Here is a 25640-nt window from a genome sequence, read left to right as displayed (position 1 = left end):
GGGAAAATCTTTGGCTGTGAAGAAAATATGCAAATCACTAACGAACGGGACCGCCGCCAGCACGTTGCTGCGACTGACAATGACAATGACGGTATAATAAATTGCCACACGAAAGTTACTTATTAGTTATCGTCACATATACCTACAGTGTCACGGTGTTTCACGGACCGTTACTATCAGAATAAAAGATATAAGTTCACAAATTCAAATGAAATCAGACCATCAGTACCATCCACCAGACTCTCTCTCACTCTTCCGAAAATGTGTATGCTACTTGTCAATTCACGTTGCATGAACCCAGTCGAAATGACAGCGTAAAAATTCACAGTACAATGAAAGCGATGCGAAGAGTTAAATGTGAATAAACTTCATTAATTGGGTGACTATTTCTACTTCTATGTGTATATTTGAATTTTAATCACGTTCTATTTCGAAATAACCATTAAACGCACGGTACAGTATTGGACAATACAATAGCAACTTTTCGATTTTAAGCATATCTAAGCAATGATGACCGCACAATTCGTAGTATCTAGTCCATATGATGGACAAGAGTAATCGAATATGCTCAAAAAAACAACAAATGTAGCTTGCGAGCAGCTTTCCATCTTAAATGTTCACTGTCGAGAAGTCCAAACATTATTAAATCAATAATGGCGCCGGCCACTTCCTTGCGGTAATGTGTGTGACATCCATTGTTGCTAGAGACCAAGATCACTTCTTCATCTCCATGGTTGTCACAGGAAAGAATTGGTTAAACTTAGTAAGTTATGCAATCCACACTCTTGAAAATAATGAAAATTACTCTGGACGTAATTCACGTTATGACTGAATGGCGCATGATGTAGGTGATGGAACGACACAAAAACGTGTTCTTGAAGATGTATTGAGCAAAAATTGTAATTTCACATGATAAAGGACACGGAAACGATGGCACTGTGATCGACATTCACCAAATCAGATACTGACGTATTTGAAATTCAACACAAATTTACGTCATTTGGTTCGCTTCTTTTTTGTGCATCCAAAAAACGTAAATCACATGATTTTTTGGGAATGTGTTACCTATAAGTCACTAAAGACAACGTGTTCCTATAGAAAGTTTACACTTCTACTCGAATAATTTAAAAAATGGTTTCGAATGCTATTTTAACATGACCAAGAGTGTTGGACGAGACTTAGTGACAAATCATTTATATTTTGTTGAATAAATACATAACAGTGACTTTTCTATCGTTGAATGTGTTTCACAATATACTATACATTTAAAGTAGAAGCATAAAACGAGCTCACCAAATTTATCAACCATCTTTGACTAAGCAGCCATAAGCTACCTCAACAACATGCTTGGTTTACACACAAAAAAAAGAAAAACTATGGCGACGCAAAAACCGAACACGCCTATTTTGGCTTTCAAAATGCACTGCCCAGTAAACAAAACGCGTGGAACGAAAACAAAAGTCACTCTGGCGGCGTGAAGTCCGAATTCGCTTGCTTGGGCCTTCAAAATGCACTCATTTGCAACTTTTTCGATTTTCCATACAGAATGGTCAATTTGGAGGCTTAGATCTGATTTATTTATTTGAAGATCCAATCTCCCATCCTTACCATAAAAATGGTGTTCTGTAAAATTTTCAGCTTTCTAGGTGGTGATTTAAAGGTGGCCCAAAGACAATATAGGTTTATATGGAATTTACTATGGAGAAATTTTGAGATATGTTCCAAACAAGCTAGTACTGTGATGTAAGTACAAACTTATTATCCCATATTCACAACTCATACATCAAACCATAATAAAGAACTTTGCTGAAGAGAGAAATTCAATCCGACGGATAGCTGAAGAGATATTCATGAGTTTGTTTGCTATTATTTAGCTTAATATGGGATTATAGCTCAGCAAACATGTACAATAATCCCAACCAAATTAGCTCAAAAGGGATTTGTTTCTTCAGCAACATCCTTCATTAAAGTTTGAAGAATGAGTTTTCAATATGGGATGATGAGTTTCTACTTACATTACGGTACTAGCGTGTTTGGAACATTTCTCAAAATTTCTCCATAGTAATTTCCATATAAACATACATTGTCTTTGGGCCACCTGTAAATCACCACCTAGAAAGCTGAAAATTTCATAGAACACTACTTTTATGGTAAAGATGGTAAGGAGTATATGGGAGATTGGATTTTCAAACATTTTGAAAATTTGAATCGCCCTAATGTACAGTTAGTCGTTAAAATGTAATTTTAGTCAAATTCTTATTTCTTATCTCACGAATGGAAAAAATTGTCCAAATATACAGTATTGGACAAAACATTTGCAACTTTTTCGATTTTCCATACAAAATGACCAACTTAAGTAAGCTGCAACTCAGTTATTCATGGACCGATTCCAATGAAATTTTCACAGAACATCTGAAATAACTTGAATTTTAACTGTCACGCTACTGTGAGGAAAAAACCCCGTAGACGACGGTGACCCCAAAACAGCGCTACACGGACTTTTCAAAAAATTATAACTTTACAAATATTTGTCCAAATGCTGAAAATTTTTCACTAACGAAAACATTGTGCTCAAACACTTATAAAAAAATAACACGTAGCAAGGTAAGATGGTCAACCTCAGTAAAAACAGCGTTACAATGGTTCAGAGCTCATATCTCAGCCATCAGACAAAAAAATATAATTTTATTTCACCGTTGGAAACATTCAAGACCAGCATTGCAGGGAAACATATCAAACAGGGTCGTAGCAAGAAAAATGAAGAATGTGGGGGCTCTTATTTGGAATGTTTACCAAACCTATAAAAAATATTTCGGTGCTATGCAATCAATTTTTGATTTTGTTTCACGATCTTTACTCAAAATTTATTTTACCTAAAACTGAGGAAAATCCTTTTTTCCTCCTGTTTGTATGTTGGTTAAAATTCAATGGAATTACATGTAGTTTTTTAACATAAAATTAATTGTAGAAGTTAAGTAAAGCTTTTTGAATAAAATAGAAACTTCTGATTACCCTCAAAACTTATTAAACCTGACGAATTCCATGTCAAATCGGTCAGTCGCAGAACTCGATCATCTTCGATTTGCAGTAAATTTTGCACATGTTTTTGGTTTGATTGAATAAGTGTTTTGCATAGAAAAATTGATCATTTTGACTCAATAATAACTTTTGAAAATGGCCTATACATTTTTGCATGCAACTTATTTGAAAAACTCTAACTCCGAAACTGTTGATTTTTAAAAAAATATGTTCTATGAAGAAGTAGTAGTAAACCGTTTGGCCTACAAGAAAAAAATATACACTGAAAAAATATTTTATGTTTTTTCATGAAAAATTCAATAATAGAACTTAAATTTTAAATAACACAAAACCCCATTTTTAATATTTTTCAAATTTTTACTACAGAATTTTGATAGTATACAGATGTTTGGGACAAAGTTACATGATGATGAAATTTTTAATAAACAGTTTTTCTAAGAACTACTTTTAATTTAATACGTTCTGATGATACAATAAGAATCTTGAAATGGTTCTGAACCATAATGATAATATGAATAATTTCTCTAGAAGCAGCCATTTTCGATTTATATCGAATTTGATGCAAAAAATATTTTTTAAATAATAAAATACAGTGGGGATTCGCTCGTCCGCTACATGGAATGACTAGATGGTTGGATGTTCGCTGGTTGGAAAATATGCCAAATAAAAAGCACTCGAATGTCAGGAGAAGATGTCAAACTGATGTCTAACTACCGTCGCATTGAAGTCTCCATATATAGAACAAATGTGTATGTATATGTGCGTTTCGTGACGATTTGTGCTCCAGATGCGTTAGTCTGAAGCAAATTCGTTAGTCGGATTCGTTAGATGGAAGGCAATCGTGTTCCAACCAGCGAATCCCCGCTGTAGGCCATTTTCATTAGTTATTCACGATTATCCATAAATAATAATACGTTTTCGAAAGTAAAGACTTTATTTCTTTCCACTTAGGTACTTTTCTTGCTGGAGAATCTCGAATAACTCATGAAAATGGCCTATTTTAATATTTAAATAATATATTTTGCATTAAACTCGATATAATTCGAAAATGGCTACTTCTAGAGATATTATCGATATATTCATTATGGTTTAGAATCATTTCAAAATTCTTATTGTGTCATCAAAACGTATTAATTTTGACAAAAAATCAAAATTTTGAAAATCGGCCTAAAGTTGTTATTAGAAAAACTTTTTTATTTAAAATTTCTCCATCATGAAACTTTGTTCCACACATCTATATACTATCAAGATTCCACGGTGAAAATTAAAAAAAAAATACTTAAAATTGGGTTTTTGTGTTATTTAAAATTTAAGCTCTATTTTTGATTTTTTTTTTAATAAATGAAATATTTTTTCAGTGTATGTTTTTTTTTCTTGTAGGTCAAACGGTTTACTACAACTTCTTCATAGAACATTTTTCTCTCAAATCAACAGTTTCGAAGTTAGAATTTTTCAAATAAGTTGCATGCAAAAATGTATACGCCATTTTCAAAAGTTATTCTTGAGTCAAAATTACCAATTTTTCTATGCAAAACACTTATTCTATTATAATAAAAACATGTGCAAAATTTAATCGAAATCGAAGACTATCGAGCACGATTTTTATGATTTTTTCGACTAATTCTGGATGAAATTCGAATCAAAATCCAAAATCAAAATCCAAAGCAATGACAAATAGTTATTTTTGGATTAAACTTGCTACCAACAATTCAAAACTACTAAATTTGCTTCAAAATCATGTAAAAAATTGGAACCGGTCAAGTATGTATTAGGCTATGGTCAAACAAAAGTGATTTTTTTAGTAAATGGAGAAAAAATTTGGAGAAAACTACTTTTACTAAGATTATTTTTGATTTTAGACAAATTTGATATTCTTCCAACTTTTTGTATTTTTAATTTTAAAGAGAATGATGCTAAGAGCTTCTAATTGGTTAGAAAGCAACAAAGTTATGATGACTTCACTGAAGGTTGAAGGTTGAAGGTCACTTGACCATTTGCCTTCAAATCGCTTGCGCCACCTGTAATCTTAATATTTTTAGCTCAAAATTTGAGATTTCCCTTTTTATGTGGTTTAAATTCAGAAGTGCACACGAATTTTTGGTTCTCCTGAACTTCTGACAAATAAGCCGCACCCTAGTGTACATGTTACAGAAGTTAATCAAAATTAACTGATTTTTGATTACAATCAATCGATCAAGTTTTTAGTAAACCGTCATCTAGTTCTATAGATTTGTACTCCTAACTTACGCAACAAGTTACAAGCTCAGCATAGATCACAGCTAGAAATAGGAAAGTTCGATTCTACAGTTTGGAAGGACTTACTAGAACAAGAAAGATACTCTCAGTGAAATCAACATTGGACCACCCTGCTTTTCCACTGTTATTAAAAAAAAAAACTATTTGGCACACGATGTCCACTATAAACTGAGTATACATTAGTTTCACATTTACTAGAGCAATATTGGATTGATTTCTGAGGACTATTCACATTACAGCATATACATTCATGAAATTGTTATCTATTAAGCATCACTAGAGATTCAAGTAAACAATCAGTTCTGCTCCATTATTTTGATTATTTCTTATAGTCAGTGCACGTATTGAAACAATATAAGGTTTCAATACTTAAACAGTGCTAATGTGATTTATTTTCTGACATTTTTTCTAGCACTAATAGAAATTCCTACAATTTCCAAAAACAAAATTAAATTTGGATAATTCAAACAATGCAGGTCAGCAAATTCCAGCCAAGAATTGTACCATAAAATGTGTTAAAAATTAAGAAGAATTGTATTATAAGAAACTATTATTTTTTATTAGTTTATCTTCTGTATTACACCATTATTTCAATATAACAAAATTTTTGACCATTTCAAATCACTAGACGTTCAGTGAAGTTTATCTTCATTGTATCGTTTTGCAGTTTTGTTGTCACGGTGTTAAATCTCTGAATGCTTTCATTGTGCATGTAGTATTTTCAAATAAAAATGGCGCTATTGACATGAAAATCTGTAAACTTTATCAGAATGTGTGATTCGATAGAATAATATAAAAGTCAGAATTTCAGATTCAAATGTATAGGAATGTTTTCGATTGTACAAATGTCTTGAATTTAGAGGTAAAAATGCTGTAAAAGAATGTACACATGAAAATAACCTTCACACTTAAACGGTTCGCCGAGAACCCAACAGCTGATATCTCGGTAATAATTTAACGATTCTCGGTAAAACTTTTACCGAGATCTCGGTAAACGTTTACCGAATCTCGGTAACGTTCGCCGAGATCTCGGCAAAAAATTCGGATTGCCGAAATCTCGGTAAAATAAGTACCTGAATTCGGCGTTGAAAATTACCGAATTCTCAGCTGTTGGGTTCTCGGCGAAAAATTTTATTGAGGTCGGTGAAATAATTTAGTGTGTAGTAAAAAAGATTCTATAGGGTGACTCACGATTCTAAGACCACGAAATGAGCCTTTTCAGAAATAATTTTGAATATTCAGGTAACCAATGTGATGAAATTCAAATCGTACTTGTCAAAATCTTTGTTGTTTTGTTTACCTAATTTTTTAGTTTACTTTACCTAAAATTAGGTATATCGATTATACTATCGCATCTACCCGATGGGGGTATTTTGGCCCAATTAGTCAAATTTGGGTAAATGCAATTTTTCTTAGGTTTGGGTTTAAAGAACTTAATTTTGCGTTAAATCAATTCAAAATTGAGTATATTTTTCTAATGGAATTGAAGGCAAACTACCTAGTGGGGACTTTTGAAATTTAGCCAAAAATGAGTGATTGGGCTCAACTGCGGAATTGCGTTAAAACAACCCAAAATTTAGTTGAATTCCGTCTCCGTGTACTGCTGATAAATACGAGTTTACATCACATATGATCTTTTCTGTTTGTTGGAGAATTTATTTTCCGATGTTGATACGAACTTAAACTGTAAACATGTCATTTTGCTATTTTGCAAAACTAATTCATATACAAATGTATATTTTGATGAAATGTATTGAATTCAGTCAGTTTTTGTTTAAGGATGTTTCCAATCAAATGTTTTCGTTTGTCTACCAGCTTTGAAACTTACCGGCGGATCAATTTATTTACGGTTTTTTTTTGTTGCACACTTAAAAGGAACTCATACCACAATTGCACTGTTATCTATGCAACCAGTTTTTCAGTCTTCTCATATATCACATATCACATATCAACATGTAGGAAAGAATTTCATTCATCTACTAGTAACATCAAACATGAAAACAGGGTAGAATCATGATCAGAAGGAGACAAGAACGTCATCTTTTTATTTTTTTGAACAATAACAATGTGCAGCCCGCCGGTAAACGCCATACGAACGTCCCGTAAAATGGCTTGTTGAATCTCGAGTGGTGCTATTTTTTTTTCATAAATCTGAGATAAAATGTTCATGGGCCTTAAATCAATCCTAACCGGCATACTTGAATTTACGGTTCTCTCATAAATTAATAGTGAACATCAAATTTATAAGTTAAATTGCTTTTGTGAAACAGAAGAAAGGAAGGGTGGACTTGTTTAGATTTCGCTGAGTGTATGTGAAATGTGGTAAATATAAATATAGAATTGTTCTTAGGTTCTGTTTTTTTAGATAATAACGCTCTAGGGAGCACCGTGAGTGTACTTCGAAAGAGTGCAGCAAACGCGAAATTTCATTATTTGCCACCTCGCGAGCTATCGAAGATGGGCTGTCTGAGGGTATAGGTATGAGGGTAAGTTGAGTAATCGAGCAAAGTTTTCACCGAAAGTCAAACAATAAACCTCTGCAGAATCATTGCTGTTCATTGCTCGGTGAATGAGGTGTTAACTTGCCAAAAATGTGACAAATGACGGGGAACTCAGCTGGCGGTTCGCTTCAAAGGCGAGAGAAAATGAATGGGGCCCGCTGTTTACATTGTTGGAAATCTGCAGTCGAATGTTTGTCTCCTAACTGCTTGGTTTTAAATTCATAAATTTGAATTTGCATTTAAAACATATGGTTTTCGTGCGAAATCCGCGTTGGATGACGTTAAATTGAACCTCAACAATGGCCAATTGTATACATGCTGAGAAGCCACAGCCGAGGGTCATCCGCAATGCTCATGCCGGGGTAAAGCATGTACAAGTGGAACAATAAACAATTGACCTTTTCTCGAAAAAAGATCAAGCATTTTCACCTGGGGTTCGTGGTGGAAATGAACAGCCGTTTGAACTTTGAACAATTAAATTGCATAGGTGTGAAACGAACACTTATCAAACAATAAGGAAGACAATCAACGGTTAGCTAAGATGAAACGATTTTAAACCATCTCAATGCAATGTATGCATTGAAAGGGCCAGAAAAACAACAAATATGTAGAAATGCATCTTCAAATACGATTGATGCCAATTACCATTTCTGTATATTTAAAGATCTAGTACAGTTTTTCTATTAGGTCTTGTTTCGGATGTAGATCAGCACTTTCAAGCAAAATTGATCGAAAAGCTTTAAGCAATCGAACTCAGAACAACTGAATTGATTCTATTCTTGCAGTGATTTCCTACACCCGTTCGTATCATTTTAATAACCCGAGTGGTGACAACCAACCGTAAACTCAAAAAATACCAATCAGTAATCACCTGCTAATTGCTCGATATTTGCACTCGCGGGACAGGTAATCAACCTTCATTCGAGGTGGTGCTGCAATTAGTATCACGCGCGCGCTCTGAAGTAAACAATGCACCTTTCGGAGTTTCACTATGGGACAGGTGCGGCATTTCGTTTTGCGATCAATAACCACTCACTGGTCTCTCCCATTTGCAAGCCTTTTCCCATTGTATTTTTAAGCTTGTGTAAACACGTATCTCTACATCGAGGTAGTGAAAGTATAGCCGGCTCAATTATTTTCAGTTCAATCAAATGGTGTTTCTGCTGCTTGATTGTTGTTGTGACGACAAATATATATTTTTTATAGATTTTAATAACCGCAAAACGCACACGTTGCGAGTTGTGTTTCACCTTTTTGGTTTCATTTATTTTTGGTTTCATTTATTTTCGGTAATGTTCGGCTGAATGCGTGCGCTATTATAGGAATAGATCATAGCGCTTAGCTATGACCTACTTTGTTTAGGAAGTGAGAAAGAAATGCTGCTAAATGTAGTTGTCTTCTCAGAGTTGCGAAGTACTTCACGGTTTAGAATTAGAACTAGCTACTGAGTCAGCCTAAAACAGGTCATGTTACAATTTGAAATAGACTTTAGAAAAAGTGAAACTTACATTGACAGCTGTCAATAATGACACTGTAAAACTCACATCCACTGGTGGTGTCCAATATATGTGCTTATTCTACGTGGCGTGTGACTCGAGACGAGTCGCTCTGACCGCGAGTGACGTGAGACGACTAATGTTAATCAAATGAGAGCGAGTCGACAATTGTCACCTCATTCGACTCGTCTCACCTCACACGCCGCGCAGAATAAGCATAATTTACTAGGCCATTGTGAGTTATTGAGTCATGAAGTGGCTCTCACTAGCTTAGTTAGTAATGCACTCGTCTAGCATGCAGTAGTCGTGGTTTTGAATCCCACCTGAGCGGATGCGTTTTTTTTTCTCGTAATTTCACCCATCTTTACAAACGTATAATCAGGTAATTACCCACCCCACGATTAATGCGTTATATGTATATTTGGTTAAGTTAATTGATAGTGTTTTTTTTTTTTTCTCTCACTTGCTAACAAAGTGAAATGAACTCACCTGTAAAAATTCATAATAGATAGGGCAAATGAAATGTAATATGTTGTTAACAGAATGATAACTAAAAGCTCAAATTAGTTTTACCAAATTAGAATGATAATGTTGTCTAACACAGAACACCTAGATATAAGAAATGAATGTAATATTTGGAATGATACTGATAAAGGAATTTAAATAAAAACCCATTTTCATGCAGAGCTGCATCATCCTGCTCCGCGCACAATCCATCGCATCTGCCGAAACTGATTGGTGCAAAAATTGACATCTCGATGATTGATTACTACCGGTTTGCGGTGTCTGGCTGCCAGTATGTTTTCTAGGGCATACGTGACGTGCGAAAAAAAGGTCATGACTATTTTTGTTTCGCGTCAATTTTCATTCGTCATGATCATTCAGTAGCAGACTGAGACGTGGAAAGAATTTTCTCACATATAGAAGCTTGATGGCGCTGATAAACATAAATTACGTATCATATCTTTCGAATGGTCAACATTTTCAATGGTCAATTGTATGGTTTAATTTCTACACAACTACTAAACTATTAATACTTTGAAGGCCAGGTCAATCAAAGAAATATAACCAGAGATCCGGGCCTTGATTCTCTCCAGTACTGTACCTACTTATCTAATTATCTACGATTCCTTGTTGTCGCAAACAATATACAAATTATTTTCATATTATTGTCTGTATAGTTACATCAATCAACCCAACGTCCTTCTTTTCTTTCTCTTTTCCCTCAACAGCGTTAGCGCTTTTCGAGCACGTGAACCTTGTATACGGAACAATCAGCGAATTCTGCACCACATCCGGCTGTCCAGACATGACCGGACCAGGAACTAGGTAAGTTCATTTTGCAATTAAAATTTCCCGTATGGTTGCTTGATTGGGGCGAGCAATAGCAACTTTACCTACATTAAAGGTGTAATGAAAGGTCCATTAATCATGGGAGCGCGTGTGCGTTCCAAGTCATGGAGGTCATACCGTGACAGCTGCATACCTATAGTGAGAAGTTCACGCGCGCGACATTGTGCGGTAATCAAGTACCGTTTTGTCTCATATTCCGAACAGACTCATATTCCGCACTCGGTTTTTGTATGGCGATTTGGTTGAAATGTTTCACTGAAATATGTCACCAAATAACAAGGGAATGGCAGTTAATTGCATTTCAATTTTAACGTCACTAATATAATTTATAACGCGTGAGCAGTGATAGTTCTTTAGTTTGAGACCAGTAGAACAAGCTCAGATCAATTTATTTGCGAAATAATTATTTTGAATATGATTTATTCGTGCTGTTCGGAATTTGAATCAAGGTGTTTGGAATATGAGACAGAATAAACACAGTGTTCGGCATTTGAATCAAAATGTTGTTCCATACTTTTACGTAGAAACAATACTAAAACTAATTAAATCGACATTATTATTGGTGCAGATTTTGTGAAAAAATTAAAATTTACACAAATCTCAGCCAATTTATGCCAATCAGATGCATTTGAAGTCACTGTTGGCCTAAAGTGTTCGGAATATGAGTCAAAACGGTACAATATGAATGGTCGTCATGACAATGAGAAACGATGACAATTCCGCTTTGAGTATAAACTGGATTGAAAGGGAGGAAAGGGTCTTAATAATTAGTTGCACTTCCTAGGTGATTATGAACTTCTTTGATCAAATACTACTTCATTTGAATATTTGGCCGTAGTCTTGAAAAATTCGTTAAGATAGTCAACTCTCATAAATCGATTTCGAAAAGACCATCGAGTAAGGTAGATATTAACCCGTAACGTGGGTAGATCACCTTTTCGTGGTGCGTTACGGGGTAAGATCTACCAATTTGAACCCTTGTTTGTCGGGCTAGGGTAATATGTTCTGGTAATTCAAGGATTCGCGGTACAAAGTCCTTGTTACTGGCAACAGTTTCTGAAAATTAATCTATTTTACCTAGCAGATGGTTAAAGACTCGGAGTTGGTCAGTCCCGAGACTACACTCGAAGCCAGGATAACAATCATGAGTATTAACTCAACAAGGACTCACGTGAATTCTGATTACTAAACAAATTTTCTAGCTTGATTCGGTTTTGCTGCTAGCATAAAGCCCCTTTTTTTCTAGTATTTTTCTGGGACTAAACTAAAAGCGAAGCAAAGATGTGACTAGAGTTCCGTTGCATGGTCAAATATCAGTAGTACCGATTTGGTTCCTCAGAAATTTAATCAATTATGTTTGCTAAGGGGCGCGCCTTCGCTGAGATGTAAATTCTATGAAGGGTGTAAATAGCGGGACCTTTTCATCATAGTCGATTTGTATCAATATCTGAGGAATCAAAACAAGAACTGTACAGAAATCGATGCTTCATTACTAGACTGGCCCTAAAACAAAAAAGTTGTAAAATTGAACGGGGCAGCCCCTAGATATGTGCCTTAGGGTAAGAGAAAAGCTCTCTCAAAATTTCAACTCATTTGGTTACTCCCCCAGCTGGCGCATTCAATTCAAAGTTTGTATGGAATATTCGTCTCAAATATATTGAAAATTGACCCTATGTTACTGTTTCGTCTCGTACATTAGTTAATCGCGTTCAATTGAGCCCAGAATGACAAATTCACTAAGTGATACGCTAATGAACATAGTTGCCGAAGGTTGTATCTGGATTTAGGCTATGATGCGCTTAGTGGTTACCACCCAGGTAAGTTGAAGGAATACTAAGCAATATTGCAAATCTACTTCTAACTCTCTGAAGTAAACACCAACTTTATCAATTTTAATCATCATACAACCTTCTACAATATTGTTTGCTATAGTATCAAGTAGTGTTTTTGACATTCTGGGTTCAATTGAACGCGATCAACAATTTCCCTGACTCAAACAGGAGATGATGTGCTGTTTCCTATATGTTGGAGCTGAAAATCTCATATTAACTTCAATTCAATTGCGCCAGCTCATGGAACGACCAAATGAGCTGAAACTTTCAGGAAGTCTTCCTGTAAACCTAAAGAATAATCCTGGCGGGTGCCCCGTGGAATTATACAACTTTATTTTTCTCCCATACTGAGGTGGGCTAGTCTATTCATTACCTATCAATGGAAATGGAGTAATGCGACATGCACTATACACTAAGCCACAATAGATCTAAATACTGGTCACAGTGGCGCATCCGAACAGAAAAAAAAGGTAGATATCGACTTATGCAATACAGAATCAGTGACACTTCGGTCCAAGGGACCAAAGAGATGGCCCTGAAATCAATTTTCATTGCTATGCTTTCTTTAACTTATTATACACTCGTTGGACATGCGAATAATACTTATTTCTTCGAAAATATTTGAATTATAAAAGGAAACGACTTTTATTTGCTTTATTACGTATTCGAACCCTCCGAGCAGAATCTCAATAAAGAGAATAAAAAAATAGATTTGTGTATTATATCTTTTATTTCCGCCCCAATTGCTTATCTTTGGACAGATACGCGTATTTCGACTACCACTTGTAGCCTTCTTCAGTGTCTGTTACTCGTATCCACTTTGAGTTAGAGTCTAGTTTAGTTTTCTATTGACATTATCCCGTTTGGGTTTGGTACTCAAATTAATCTGGGTTTGGTACTCAAGGTAATCTGCAAAAGATTCTGTTCGCAGCTGCAATACGTCTTTTTACTTTACGATATGGCACACCACAACACCAAAACCAGCGAGTCTTCCTATGTCTCTATATGTGCAACCATGTGTTTTGTTTTTAATTTAGTTCAACCAATCTTCGTCATCTACAGTTTGGTTAGACGTCATTTGTTGGCAATCCATTTTCCTAGTACAAAAAGCATCTGTCGTAAATCCATCGCCGAATTGTGAAAAGTCATCTTCCGAACTCAAGATCAAAATACTCGCCACAAAAAGGACAACATTTAAATAACTTTGTTGAGAAAAAACTAAGAATGTATTCGTGATTTTTGAATAAATTCCGTAAATATTCGTGATAGAACAAGATGAAAGTGTTTAAAATTGCAATTATTTTCCTATTATTTTCCTTTAAGGGGCTGTCCATTAATTACGTAAGGGTATGTGGGTGGGGAGGGGGGTTTGAGCTTTCTTAAGCGTTATACACATTATTTTAAATTTTCATACAAACTATCTTACCATGGCTGAATTGCCAAAAATCGCCAAAATTGTCTTACGTAATTGACGGAAGGCTCCAATCTGCTAGATATTATTCCAAAGGCATCATATTATCAACAATATTTAGAATACACTAAATTAATTTCTCTGCCGTCGTACAGAAAACGGAAATAAAAAAAATGGGACATGTGTGTTTGTGCTAAAACTATTGGGTTTAGCGTTTTGACATGTTCTACAAAGTTTCATTATTTATTGAGTACTTCATTTAGACACTGAGAAAAAAAATAACTTTTTTATTTATTGTCAAAATTGAAAACTGTCTATGGAAGTATTTCATGAAAGTTTGTCGAAGACAGAAAAGCTCTACCTTTTTACACTGACTACCTGGGTACCTCCTTAAAACTCATATTTTGTTCATAACTTCTAAATTTAAATTTCTACATTTTTACAATGTTCTACAATGTTTAAGGTGTTGTAAAAATACACATTTTTGCCAAAGGCACTGAAGCGCTAGCTCTTCATTTTGAAGATTTACGAACGATTTTGTGATTGTTTCACTTCAAATTGAAGTGTGCATATCTTGTAAAGTTGCAAGTAGTAGCAGCTAATTTTAACATCATGCTGTTCCTCAACCTATAGGGTCAGTGTTCCCTTAGTGGACGGTCCCCTATAGTCGCACTAGTGGCTTTTTACGGCCGTTTTGTTATGAATCTTTTCAAAATATTTTTTGACATGAAGGTCAGGAGCTATTTATCTAAGTACCATTGATACACAGCTTGATTTTGTTCAAAAAATGATCGAAATAATTAGTTTTGCTTAAAATTTGAGCTCCCTTGCGCCTATAGTTAACCTATTGTTCCTATAGTAGCACTACTGAGATAAACTATTTTTTATTATACGAAATAATCAATGAATTAAGTACTTTTTTACATCAAACGAAAGCTTTTGATCCACACTTTCAAGGAAAAATATAAAAGCTTGGTAAAAATACGGTTTTGATTAGTATTTTGCCAGTGCTACTATAGGAACAGAAATTAGAAATAGTGCTACTATAGGCACATGTATTCCTATAGTGGCACAAGCGATAATAAATGCAAACATATGAGCTTTTGCAGTTTTCATATTTTTCCCACAAAACCAAGATAAAAAGCTTTCAGATGATGTAAAAATGATGACACTAGCGTTATTTTTCGATTTTATACGAATATTTGTTCTTAGCTATGCGGCTATTGGTACATCGACCCTACCCTTTTAATATATGCACAAATAATTGCGGGGTCCATAGCAGTTTGTTTAATTGAAAATTGTATTTCCTATCAATAAATATACACCCCAACCTCTTTTTACGACCGTTATCGGGGGGTCGTAAAAAATCGGTCGTAAAAAAAATCAGGGTTATAATTATGTTTTTGAAAAATGCAACGTATAGATGCGGAAATACGGATTCGACATATTCGGCAAAGTTGAAGCATGGGTTGAGAACTTCCCAAAATGGCCGTTCAAGTTTTCATATTTTGGTAATAGATGGCAACACTGCTCGATTGTTATCAAAAGAGTCAATTTTATGGGGGAGTGATTTGCAAATACCAAAAAATTTTAAAGATAACGATACCGAATGTTTACCAAAGTTGAAGGAAGTGTTGCGTGCCATACAGTCGGCCGAATCACAAATGTAAATGTGGCTGGCAACACTGTTTAAGGTGAAGATGCATCGAAGCCAAACCTCGAATTTTCAGGAGCACAAATCTAGAGAACCAGACAACCGTTCGTGCTGAAAAACTAATCGATTGGTCACCACCAGCGAGTGACCAGTGAGTAGTATTTTTAATACAAACGGTTGTCTGGTTTTCTAGATTTGTGCTCCTGAAAATTCGAGGTTTGGCTTCGATGCATCTTTACGTTAAGAAGAATAAAGTAAAGATCAAAACCATCAAACTTGAGCAGAACAGAAAAATATAATGTTTAGCAACATAGCAATACTCTTCAACTGTAATCCAATTTTTCATGAAGGGTTCAAATTTTTTTTCGTAGCTGACAACACTGCTTAAGTGAAATTGCGCCACCAGGCAGTACAAGTGTGCATGCAACTATTGTTTTGCGGATATCTCAGGATCCTGACCAATTAGAAAGATGGCGTCTTCGGCAAAGTTGTTCAGTAGCTCAAGGACTATAATTATAAAAGCTATTAGATTCAAAAATTTGCCACCAGGCGGCGCTAGTGAGCATGAAACTTTTGTTTTGCTATTATCTTAGGATCCTAGCCACTTTGAAAGATGGCGCCTTCGGCAAAGTTGTTCAGTGGCTCAAGCGCTATCATTATAAAAGTTATGCGATTCGAAATTTTGCCACCAGGCGGCGCTAGTGAGCCTAAAATTTTTGTTTTACGGATAGCTCAGGACCCTGGCCACTTAGAAAGATGGCGTCTTCGGCAAAGTTGTTCAGTAGCTCAAGGACTATCATTATTCTGGCCTGGTGGCGGAATTTCAAATCTCATAGCTTTTATAATTATAGTCCTTGAGCTACTGAACAACTTTGCCGAAGGCGCCATCTTTCTAAGTGATCAGGAACCTGAGCTATCCGGAAAACATACATTCAATGCTCACTAGCGCCGCCTGATGGCAAAATCTCGAATCTCTTGGCTAGAATAATGATAGTTACTGAATAACTTTGCCGGAGACGCCATTTTTCTAAGTGGTCAGGATCCTGAGCTATCCGAAAAACAAAAAAATCTATGCTCACTAGCGCCACCTGGTGGCAAAATTTTGAATCTCATAACTTGTATAATGATAGTGCTTGAGCTACTGAACAACTTTGCCGAAGGCGCCATTTTTCTAAGTGGCCAGGATCCTGAGATATCCGCAAAACAAAAGTTTCATGCTCACTAGTGCCGCCTGGTGGCCAAATCTCGAATCTCTTGGCTAGAATAATGATAGACCTTGAGCTATTGAACAACTTTGCCGAAGACGCCATCTTTCTAAGTGGTCAGGATCGTGAACTATCCGCAAAACAAAAGTTCTATGCTCACTAGCGCCCCCTAGTGGCAGAATTCCGCAATTGAATGACCACCATAAGTTAGCCCTTGGACTACTGAACAATTTTGCTGAACATAATGATCCTCTATTTTGAATACTTTTTAAGATAATGATCATTTATAAAAACGGTCGTTAATCTGAATTTCGGTCGTAAAAAAGGGTCGGAAAAAGAACCGTCGGTAAAAAAACGGCCGTAAAAAGAGGTTGGAGTGTACTTGCATTACAGTACTAACGTGATTCGAACATTTTCCAAAGTTTTTCTATAGTTATTTTCATAACACCCTGCATCGTCTTCGGACCAGCATCAAATAACCACCGAAATCGCTAAAATTTTCACAGAATCATCTTTTTACCGTAAGTATTGTGAAGAATACCCGTAACGCGGGTAGATCACCTTTTCGAGGTGCGTTACGGGGTAAGATCTACCATATTGTACTCTTGTTGTATCTGTTCTTGTTAATACTTATAAGGTACGGTCGGAAGAGTTTAGGAGAGTAACATGCCACTAAGACCCACCTATTTGTCCTAGATGATGAGGAGGTCTAAGTGGAAAAATGGCTCAATCAGCATCTGAGGTTGGTTTCAACTCATGAGACGAGTTCAAGAGTTTATCTTTCGATATCTAGGAGGGAAACGATTCCGAATCAGTGGAGTAGCAGACCTCCTAACTTCTAAAATAAACTTCTTGTTGCAAGGAATCTAAAAGTCTCATGCGATGAAACCTGTTCAGTTTCAAAAAACGATTTTGACCCTTATAAGTAGAAGCAATAATTTGATACGCTAGAGTACCGATGCATGGTCAAAATCAGTATCATTCAACCAGCATAGTGACCGAACCTGATTAAGGGGCGCGCTTTTGAGAGTTTGATGGTGACAAACTGTTTTCTTCGAAAGGTATAAATAGCGGTATCATTTTCTAAAGAGGCTCTATGCAAAATGGTGAAGAATGAATTTGTAAAAAAACGACTACTTCATTATTTCTCAATAGTAATGGAGAACGACATGCACTAAACAAAGGACATGGGTATACCACAAAAGATCAAAGAAAACTGGTCGCAGTGGTTCATCCCGAACAGAAACAAAAAAAAATTGTGAAGAATATATGGGAAGTCAGATTTTCAAACTTTTTCGTAATTTGAATCGCCCTATTGTACAATTATTAATTGTGAGCTGTCTATGTCAAATAGACATTTTTGCAATCATTTATAGTATGACAGACAAGATGACACTTTAAGGCCAGGGAAATCTAGTACAATTTCATTATAAAAAGATTCCGTTCGGAAATTGAATCCAGACACCTTCAGAATGACTGCGAACGTTACCAAAAGCTAAGAAAGACCCCTATCTATCTCATAGATTTCCGTTGTATTTGATAGGTATCAAGCACAGTGGTTCGCAAGTTAATTTGTAAAAATTGTGCTGGTACAACCTTATCCCACAAAGGCTACATAACAGGTCATATGTAGACTGAAGGTTGAAGCCAAGCCTAAGTTCTTGGCAACTTCTCGAAGTTCAAGGTTTGTCTCATAATGCCATTTGCAACCGGTTCTCCGCTCTTGCCCAGCTCTTACAGAACCTTTTGTAAACACAAAGGTTCTTTATCCATACCTGCTCTGCTCACGATCCGCTCAAAAAGCCATCAGTCACCAGGTGTAGTGGGAGCAGATTTGCATAAAATAAGCCGCGAAATAGTCATTACCGTGCGCCGAACAAGGCTACCATACCGTGTCTTTGCAGCGTCAAATTACTGTTTTATCCCTTGTCTACTACACATGCTTGTTCTGCATGGTGGCGTGCTGTTGGCCAGCATTTCTGCGGTATTGGAATATTTCACTTGGGTATGCTGCCCATAAACGCACAATTGCCCCATGTGAATACGTAATCTAGCCAACATTGGACTGAAATGTGTTTAAGGGCAGTATGAATCTCTTGCTGCTAGTGATGTGGGGCCTCTATGACGACGTTCTTGGAGACTTCATGTACACTTGCATATGGGTTCCTAGGTTCTGGACGAACGGGGATACGTTTCATAGTTTTTGGTCGACCTCCCAAAAGGCCAATACTTCCATCTGGCTTTGTCGTGTTAGGACTGTTATGGCTGTGGGGCAATAAAAATCCATGGTCAATTGAAGGCAAATGGCAATGGCGCATAAAAATGGATCAGACCGCATAAAAATGTGACTCATTCCAGACTTGCGTGGCGTCTGATGAAAATTAATGCAATATTTTGCGACCAATATGGAAGGTAATACATTTTTCATGATTCACGCTGGATTGGGGACAATCTTCATTGGTAGGTTTTTAAACGGTGGAAAAGTAGCTTTCAACCGAAGATGTATGGTAGCATGTCAAACGCTTCCGTATTGCTCGGATTTGACAAGTATCAATGGTTTGCGCCAAATCGATCGATGGACTCGCTTTACAAAACGATGAATTGCGCTGGTTGTAACGTCAAAAAATCTAGGTACTCCATGCCTTGGGATTGATTGATGGTAAAGGCGCTTCTATCTATCTCATGCATTTATGGATGATGTCTGCATTCAATTCCGTTTACTGCTACCTATAGTATTTTTTTACGACAATCTGTACGAGTTTTGAATCTAGTTATTATTTACAAAACTTCTTGTACCTCTAACAGAAATCTCGACAGGAATTATGAAATCCTGTACATTTCGTCTGGCTGTGTGACGACTGCAATGATATCATCGTAACACTTTTCCTAGTTTGCTTCTTGTGAAGTTTTGCAATCCAACGCCGACTAACCAAACAATCGCACTCCCAAATCCAGAAGCTTCAATTACCTCTCTATTTGCATTGTTCAATGGTCACTATTATGACTCAACAAGTGCGCTTACCTTTTGTTTTTGCGCTCACGTGGTTGGTAGGTACTTGACTTGAACCGCTGCTCCTCGTGAACATTTGTCATACACGGACCTGCCATTACTGACATCACCAACAATAATCGTTTGAAGTGGGGTTTGGATCAATTACTGGAAGGTGTGCGGGGGCTTAGCACAGCAGATATCTCATCAGAATACTTAGCAATTTCTACCAGTTTTTTGTTTAACCATACAAATAATCTTTTCCTCTTTCTTCTTTTTTTTCCAGAATGTACCTATGGTTCGACGAGAAGGGCAAGAAGACGCGCGTCGCGGCGCCCCAGTACATCGACTACGTGATGACCTTTACGCAGAAAACCGTCAGCGACGAGTCGATATTCCCCACCAAATATGCCAATGAGTTTCCTAGTTCGTTCGAGAGTATTGCTAGAAAAATTTTACGTTTACTGTTCCATGTGATCGCGCACCTGTACGCGGCGCACTTCCGCGAGGTGGCACTGCTCGGGCTGCACGCCCACCTCAATCTCACCTTCGCCCATCTGACCGCGTTGCATAGGTAGGTTATTCTGGGGGGCTGGGCTTAGGGTGATCATCAACCTCAAACCGTTATTAACTAAAACAAAATCCATACATCACCCGCACCTAGCACTCGTGAGATGTAATTTTCGAGAATTTCAACGAGGGCAAAGGCAGTAGAGTATGGTGGGGTAAAAGTTAGACCTCTTGAAGCTGAAATTTTACTCAACCTTTACGTTACCGGCCTCCGAAAAGGCATTTTCAAACAGCTACCAATTCGTCAATTTCCATTCGATTTTTTTGAAACTACCCTCAGTTTACTTTAAAAAGGTTTCAGTTATTTGTCATAAATGGACAGTTCTGTATTCGGAACCATGCCGGAGATATTCCGGGTTGTACTGGGGTCACTAAGGTGCCAAATTCGAGAAATGTGATTATTTTTTTATTTATTTCATCTACAACACTAAAGTTTTTATGTAAAACGTGAGATAATGGTCGATTGTTATCATTTCAACATAATTTGAATAAATCAGGGTGTCTACTACCTGGAAAAACCTGGAAAACCTGGAATTATCAGGGAATTTTATTCAACCTGGAAAAAACCTGGAATTCTCAGGGAATTTCGATCACAATCAGGGAAATTATTTTGAAGCAGTAATTCATGATAGAATATGTTCACGACAAAGGATTTTTGCGTTATAACCCAGAGCTATCATTAATTGCCAGAAAACTATCTTCATTCGAAAAAAATTCGGCTGCGCCGCTCTCCAAAAACTGTATGAGCTGTTCAGTGAGAATTCTTTCGAGTATGGAATTTCATCAGCTAATCAAAACATGATTGATGTTTTTAATGTATCTAAATTTATTCGGTAAAGGATTAACATATCTACGGCTGGTTTCTTTTTAGATACCATTTTTTTGCAAGTCTCTAAAAAGTCTCTATTTTTGATAAAAGGTGTCTGAAGTCTCTATTTGAATCAAAATAGTATCTAAATTCTCTTTTCTTTCCTTATCTTGCTTGCAGATGACTGAGATGCAAAATTTCTTCTCGTATTTCTCGAGAACAGCCTCAGGAAATATCCTTGTGGTTTCTCCAGAGATTTTATTATGAATTCTTCAAGAAATTGCTTCAGCATTTTTTTCATAGGATGCTTACAGCAATTCCTCCATAATTTGCTTCAGGAAATCCTTGAACATTTCAACGTTGATACCTCTAGAATTTTTTCTCAGGCAGTACTTTGAACAAATACTATCTTAGGACTTCCTCCAGATATTTTTTCACTAACTATCCAACCGAATTCTACAGTCGTTAATCAAAGAGATATCCAAAGTTTCCCACAGAATTTCTCCCAAGAAAACTTGACAAGAATTTCAACGCCATTTTGTCTACGGTTATTCCAAAGAATAGATCCAAAAGCTCCTCGAGGCGTTATTCGAGTCAATATATTGAGAACATTTCAAATAATTTCCTCAATTCGACCTGTGTTTCATTATTAAGTTTCTTTAGAGTTTTTTTCTAGGAATTTCTCCAGCATTTCATCCAAGGATCACTGGAGTTCATCCAAACATTTTTCAATGAATTTCTCGAAAAATCCCCATGGAATATTGAAAATTTCTTTTAAGGTTCCACACAATTTAACACCACAGCATTTTTTTCTATGAAATCCTTCGACTGTAGGAATGATTATTCCTACACAATTTTCTAGTAATTTCGTCCTGTGTTCCAGGAGATCCTGCGCAATATCCTGCGAGATATTATGATTTTTCTTTTTATTTTATTATCGTAGCTAGGGTTTTGGTACCGGGAGTACCGGTACCGAAAGTACCGGTACTACCGACTATATTTTGGTACCGAAATAACGGTATTGGCAAGCATTGAGTACCGGTATTTTCGGTACTGATGAAAAATCTAATAATCGTTTGATTTAATAAATTCCTTCACAATAAATGGTACATAATTTGGGTTGATGGCGAATCTCTCAGGTCGATCAACGAACGTATTACATAATTGCTTATTCTAATTATCATCTTTTAAGCACTAAGTATGGTTTATCTCCGTACATAAAAACGTTAGAAGCACGCTCATTATTTGCTTCTTGTTTCCGCTAAAAACATGTTTTGGAACATTTAAAAAAATGGAGGGTGAAGTTATTGACAGAAATGATTCAGAAGATCCTATTCTTACATTCTTACCAACAGGATTAACAAATTATCGATTTTCAAATACAAATAAACCTGCTGATTGTGAATATCGAGCCTTCTAGACAAATAGGCACAAAAATAATAAAGGTTGCAGAATATTGAAGCATTTAAAAATGCTTCAATTATGGCAACTGTTCGGATTAATTACATTAATTCGGTGTATTACAATTGTGTTTTAAGCGAAATATGTGTTGACATTTCACGATGCAACAATTCGAGAAAGATCCGGATGGACACGTATGACAGTTAATCATTGAACTGAACACGCGTTGCACTTTCAAATCCTAATTTATTAATGAAAAAAGTCAATAAATGATTAATTTTGAACGTTTTCCGCACCACATACCTTATTACACAAAACATCTGCAACTTTTAAGACTTCACTGAGAAAAAAGAATTGTCCAGTTAATCATATTTGCTGGTAGATCAATCACATTGGATTTCAGTCAACCATACATTAAAATTGATTCAACAATATCTATGGTTGGTTTAACTATTTGGTATGATTGGTTCAACTACACAAAATAATTGAATCAATCATAGATATTGATGTTGATGTTGTGTTGTCAAAACCGTCACGAATCTTCTTTATCGACATTGCAAAAACGCGACAAAATGTAAATTAAAATGGGAGCAGGAATTCAAACCACTATCTTGAGAGTGAGAGCGCATTAACTTACATCTAGTCCAACATCGCTTGTTGGTAAACAGCGGTTTTTCGCGGTACAGCTCATAACGTTTCGGCGCGGTAAATGGCTGGGCATGGCGTACCATTGGTACCTCGCGTACCTGCAGGAATAAAATAGACCCCTTTGTGCGGTCCTTAGCCTCTTGCCCAGCAACTCCTATCCCTACCTCCTCGTGGTACTGGCCGGGGTACGAGTAACCTTGGGGAAGATCGGGTAACCAACCCCCGGTGGGAACTTTGGTCGTATGCTGACAGGGAAGGGGGGGTTTGCTTTTGCAAACCTGGAGCGTCTGTACTCCACGTTAGGAGCGGCTCACTATGGCCCTCCGAACATTTAGGGGGAATGGTCCTCCGGAAATCTAGGGGGTTGGTGTCAGGCCCTGCAAGCCAACCGTAAAAACACATCAGCACAGGAACGTCAACGAGAGAATACGGACCGGAACAATCGGCAAAGACCACAGCGACGAAAATGGACTAGCGATTGGAAACTCGGTACGTGGAACTGCAAATCTCTCAACTTCATTGGAAGTACTCGCATACTCTCCGATGTACTGAAGACCCGCGGTTTCGACATCGTAGCGCTGCATGAGGTGTGCTGGACAGGAGCGTTGGTGCGAACGTTTAGAGGTAATCATACCATCTACCAGAGCTGCGGCAACACACGCGAGCTGGGAACAGCTTTCATAGTGATGGGTGATATGCAAAGGCGCGTGATCGGGTGGTGGCCGATCAATGAACGAATGTGCAAGTTAAGAATCAAAGGCCGATTCTTTAACTTCAGCATAATCAACGTGCATAGCCCACACTCCGGAAGCACTGATGATGACAAGGACGCATTTTACGCGCAGCTCGAACGCGAGTACGACCGCTGCCCAAGCCACGACGTCAAGATCATCATAGGAGATTTGAACGCTCAGGTTGGCCAGGAGGAGGAGTTCAGACCGACGATTGGAAAGTTCAGCGCCCACCGGCTGACGAACGAGAACGGCCTACGACTGATAGATTTTGCCGCCTCCAAGAATATGGCCATTCGTAGCACCTATTTCCAGCACAGCCTCCCGTATCGGTACACCTGGAGATCACCTCAGCAGACAGAATCGCAAATCGACCACGTTTTGATCGATGGACGGCACTTCTCCGACATAACCGACGTCAGAACCTATCGTGGCGCCAACATTGACTCCGACCACTACCTGGTGATGGTGAAACTGCGCCCAAAACTATCCGTCATCAACAATGTACGGTACCGACGCCCGCCCCGGTACAATCTCGAGCGGCTGAAACAACCGGATGTCGCCAATGCGTACGCGCAGCATCTTGAGGCAGCGTTGCCGGATGAGGGCGAGCTCGACAGGGCCCCTCTTGAGGACTGCTGGAGGACAGTCAAAGCAGCCATTAACAACGCTGCCGAAAGCGTTGTCGGATATGTGGAACGGAGCTCAAGAAACGATTGGTTCGACCACGAGTGCCAGGAGGTTTTAGAGGAGAAGAATGCAGCGCGGGCTGCAATGCTGCAGCATGGTACGCGGCAAAACGTGGAACGATACAGACTGAAGCGGAAACAGCAAACCCGCCTATTCCGGGACAAAAAGCGCCGCCTGGAAGAGGTGGAATGCCAAGAGATGGAGTTGCTGTACCGTTCTCAAGAAACGCGGAAGTTCTATCAGAAGCTCAACACATCCCGCAAAGGCTTCGTGCCGCGAGCTGAGATGTGCCGGGATAAGGATGGGAGCATCTTGACGGACGGACGCGAGGTGATCGAAAGGTGGAAGCAGCACTACGATGAACACCTGAATGGCGCAGAGAACACAGGCACAGAAGGTCAGGACAGCGAAGGCGATGGCTACGTCAGCACAGCGGACAGCGGAAATCAACCAGCTCCCACGATGGGGGAAGTTAAGGATGCCATTCAACAGCTCAAGAACAACAAAGCCGCTGGCAAGGATGGTATCGGAGCCGAACTCATCAAGATGGGCCCGGACAGGTTGGCCGCTTGTCTGCATCGGCTGATAGTCAGAATCTGGGAAACGGAACAGCTACCGGAGGAGTGGAAGCAAGGCGTTATTTGCCCTATCTACAAAAAGGGCGACAAACTGGAGTGTGAAAATTATCGTGCAATCACCATCCTAAACGCCGCCTATAAAGTGCTATCCCAGATTCTCTTCCGTCGTCTATCACCTATAGCAAACGAGTTCGTGGGAAGTTATCAAGCAGGTTTCATCGACGGCCGCTCGACAACGGACCAGATCTTTTCCGTGCGGCAAATCCTCCAGAAATGCCGTGAGTACCAGGTCCCTACACACCATTTGTTCATCGATTTCAAGGCGGCATACGATAGTATCGACCGCATAGAGCTATGGAAAATCATGGACGAGAACAGCTTTCCCGGGAAGCTCACAAGATTGATCAGAGCAACGATGGAAGGTGTGCAAAACTGCGTGAAGATCTCGGGCGAACACTCCAGTTCGTTCGAGTCTCGG

The 25640-nt window shown here is 37.8% G+C and overlaps 1 protein-coding gene across 8 annotated transcripts in view; it reads left to right on the top strand.

Moving 5' to 3' along the window:
• Positions 1–25640, top strand: part of LOC5569782 (MOB kinase activator-like 2) — a 521979-nt gene that overhangs the window by 481883 nt on the left and 14456 nt on the right. For all 8 annotated transcript variants that reach the window (XM_021855727.1, XM_021855721.1, XM_021855722.1 and 5 more), the window contains 2 exons: positions 10525–10621; positions 20023–20310. In XM_021855727.1, the coding sequence (XP_021711419.1) occupies positions 10525–10621; positions 20023–20310 (385 nt within the window). The remainder of the gene's footprint in view (positions 1–10524; positions 10622–20022; positions 20311–25640) is intronic.

Source organism: Aedes aegypti, chromosome 3 (genome assembly GCF_002204515.2).
Source record: "Aedes aegypti strain LVP_AGWG chromosome 3, AaegL5.0 Primary Assembly, whole genome shotgun sequence".
Lineage (NCBI taxonomy): Eukaryota > Metazoa > Arthropoda > Insecta > Diptera > Culicidae > Aedes > Aedes aegypti.
The sequence above is the reverse complement of the archived record's forward strand: the minus strand, read 5'-3'. Positions and strand labels throughout refer to the sequence as shown.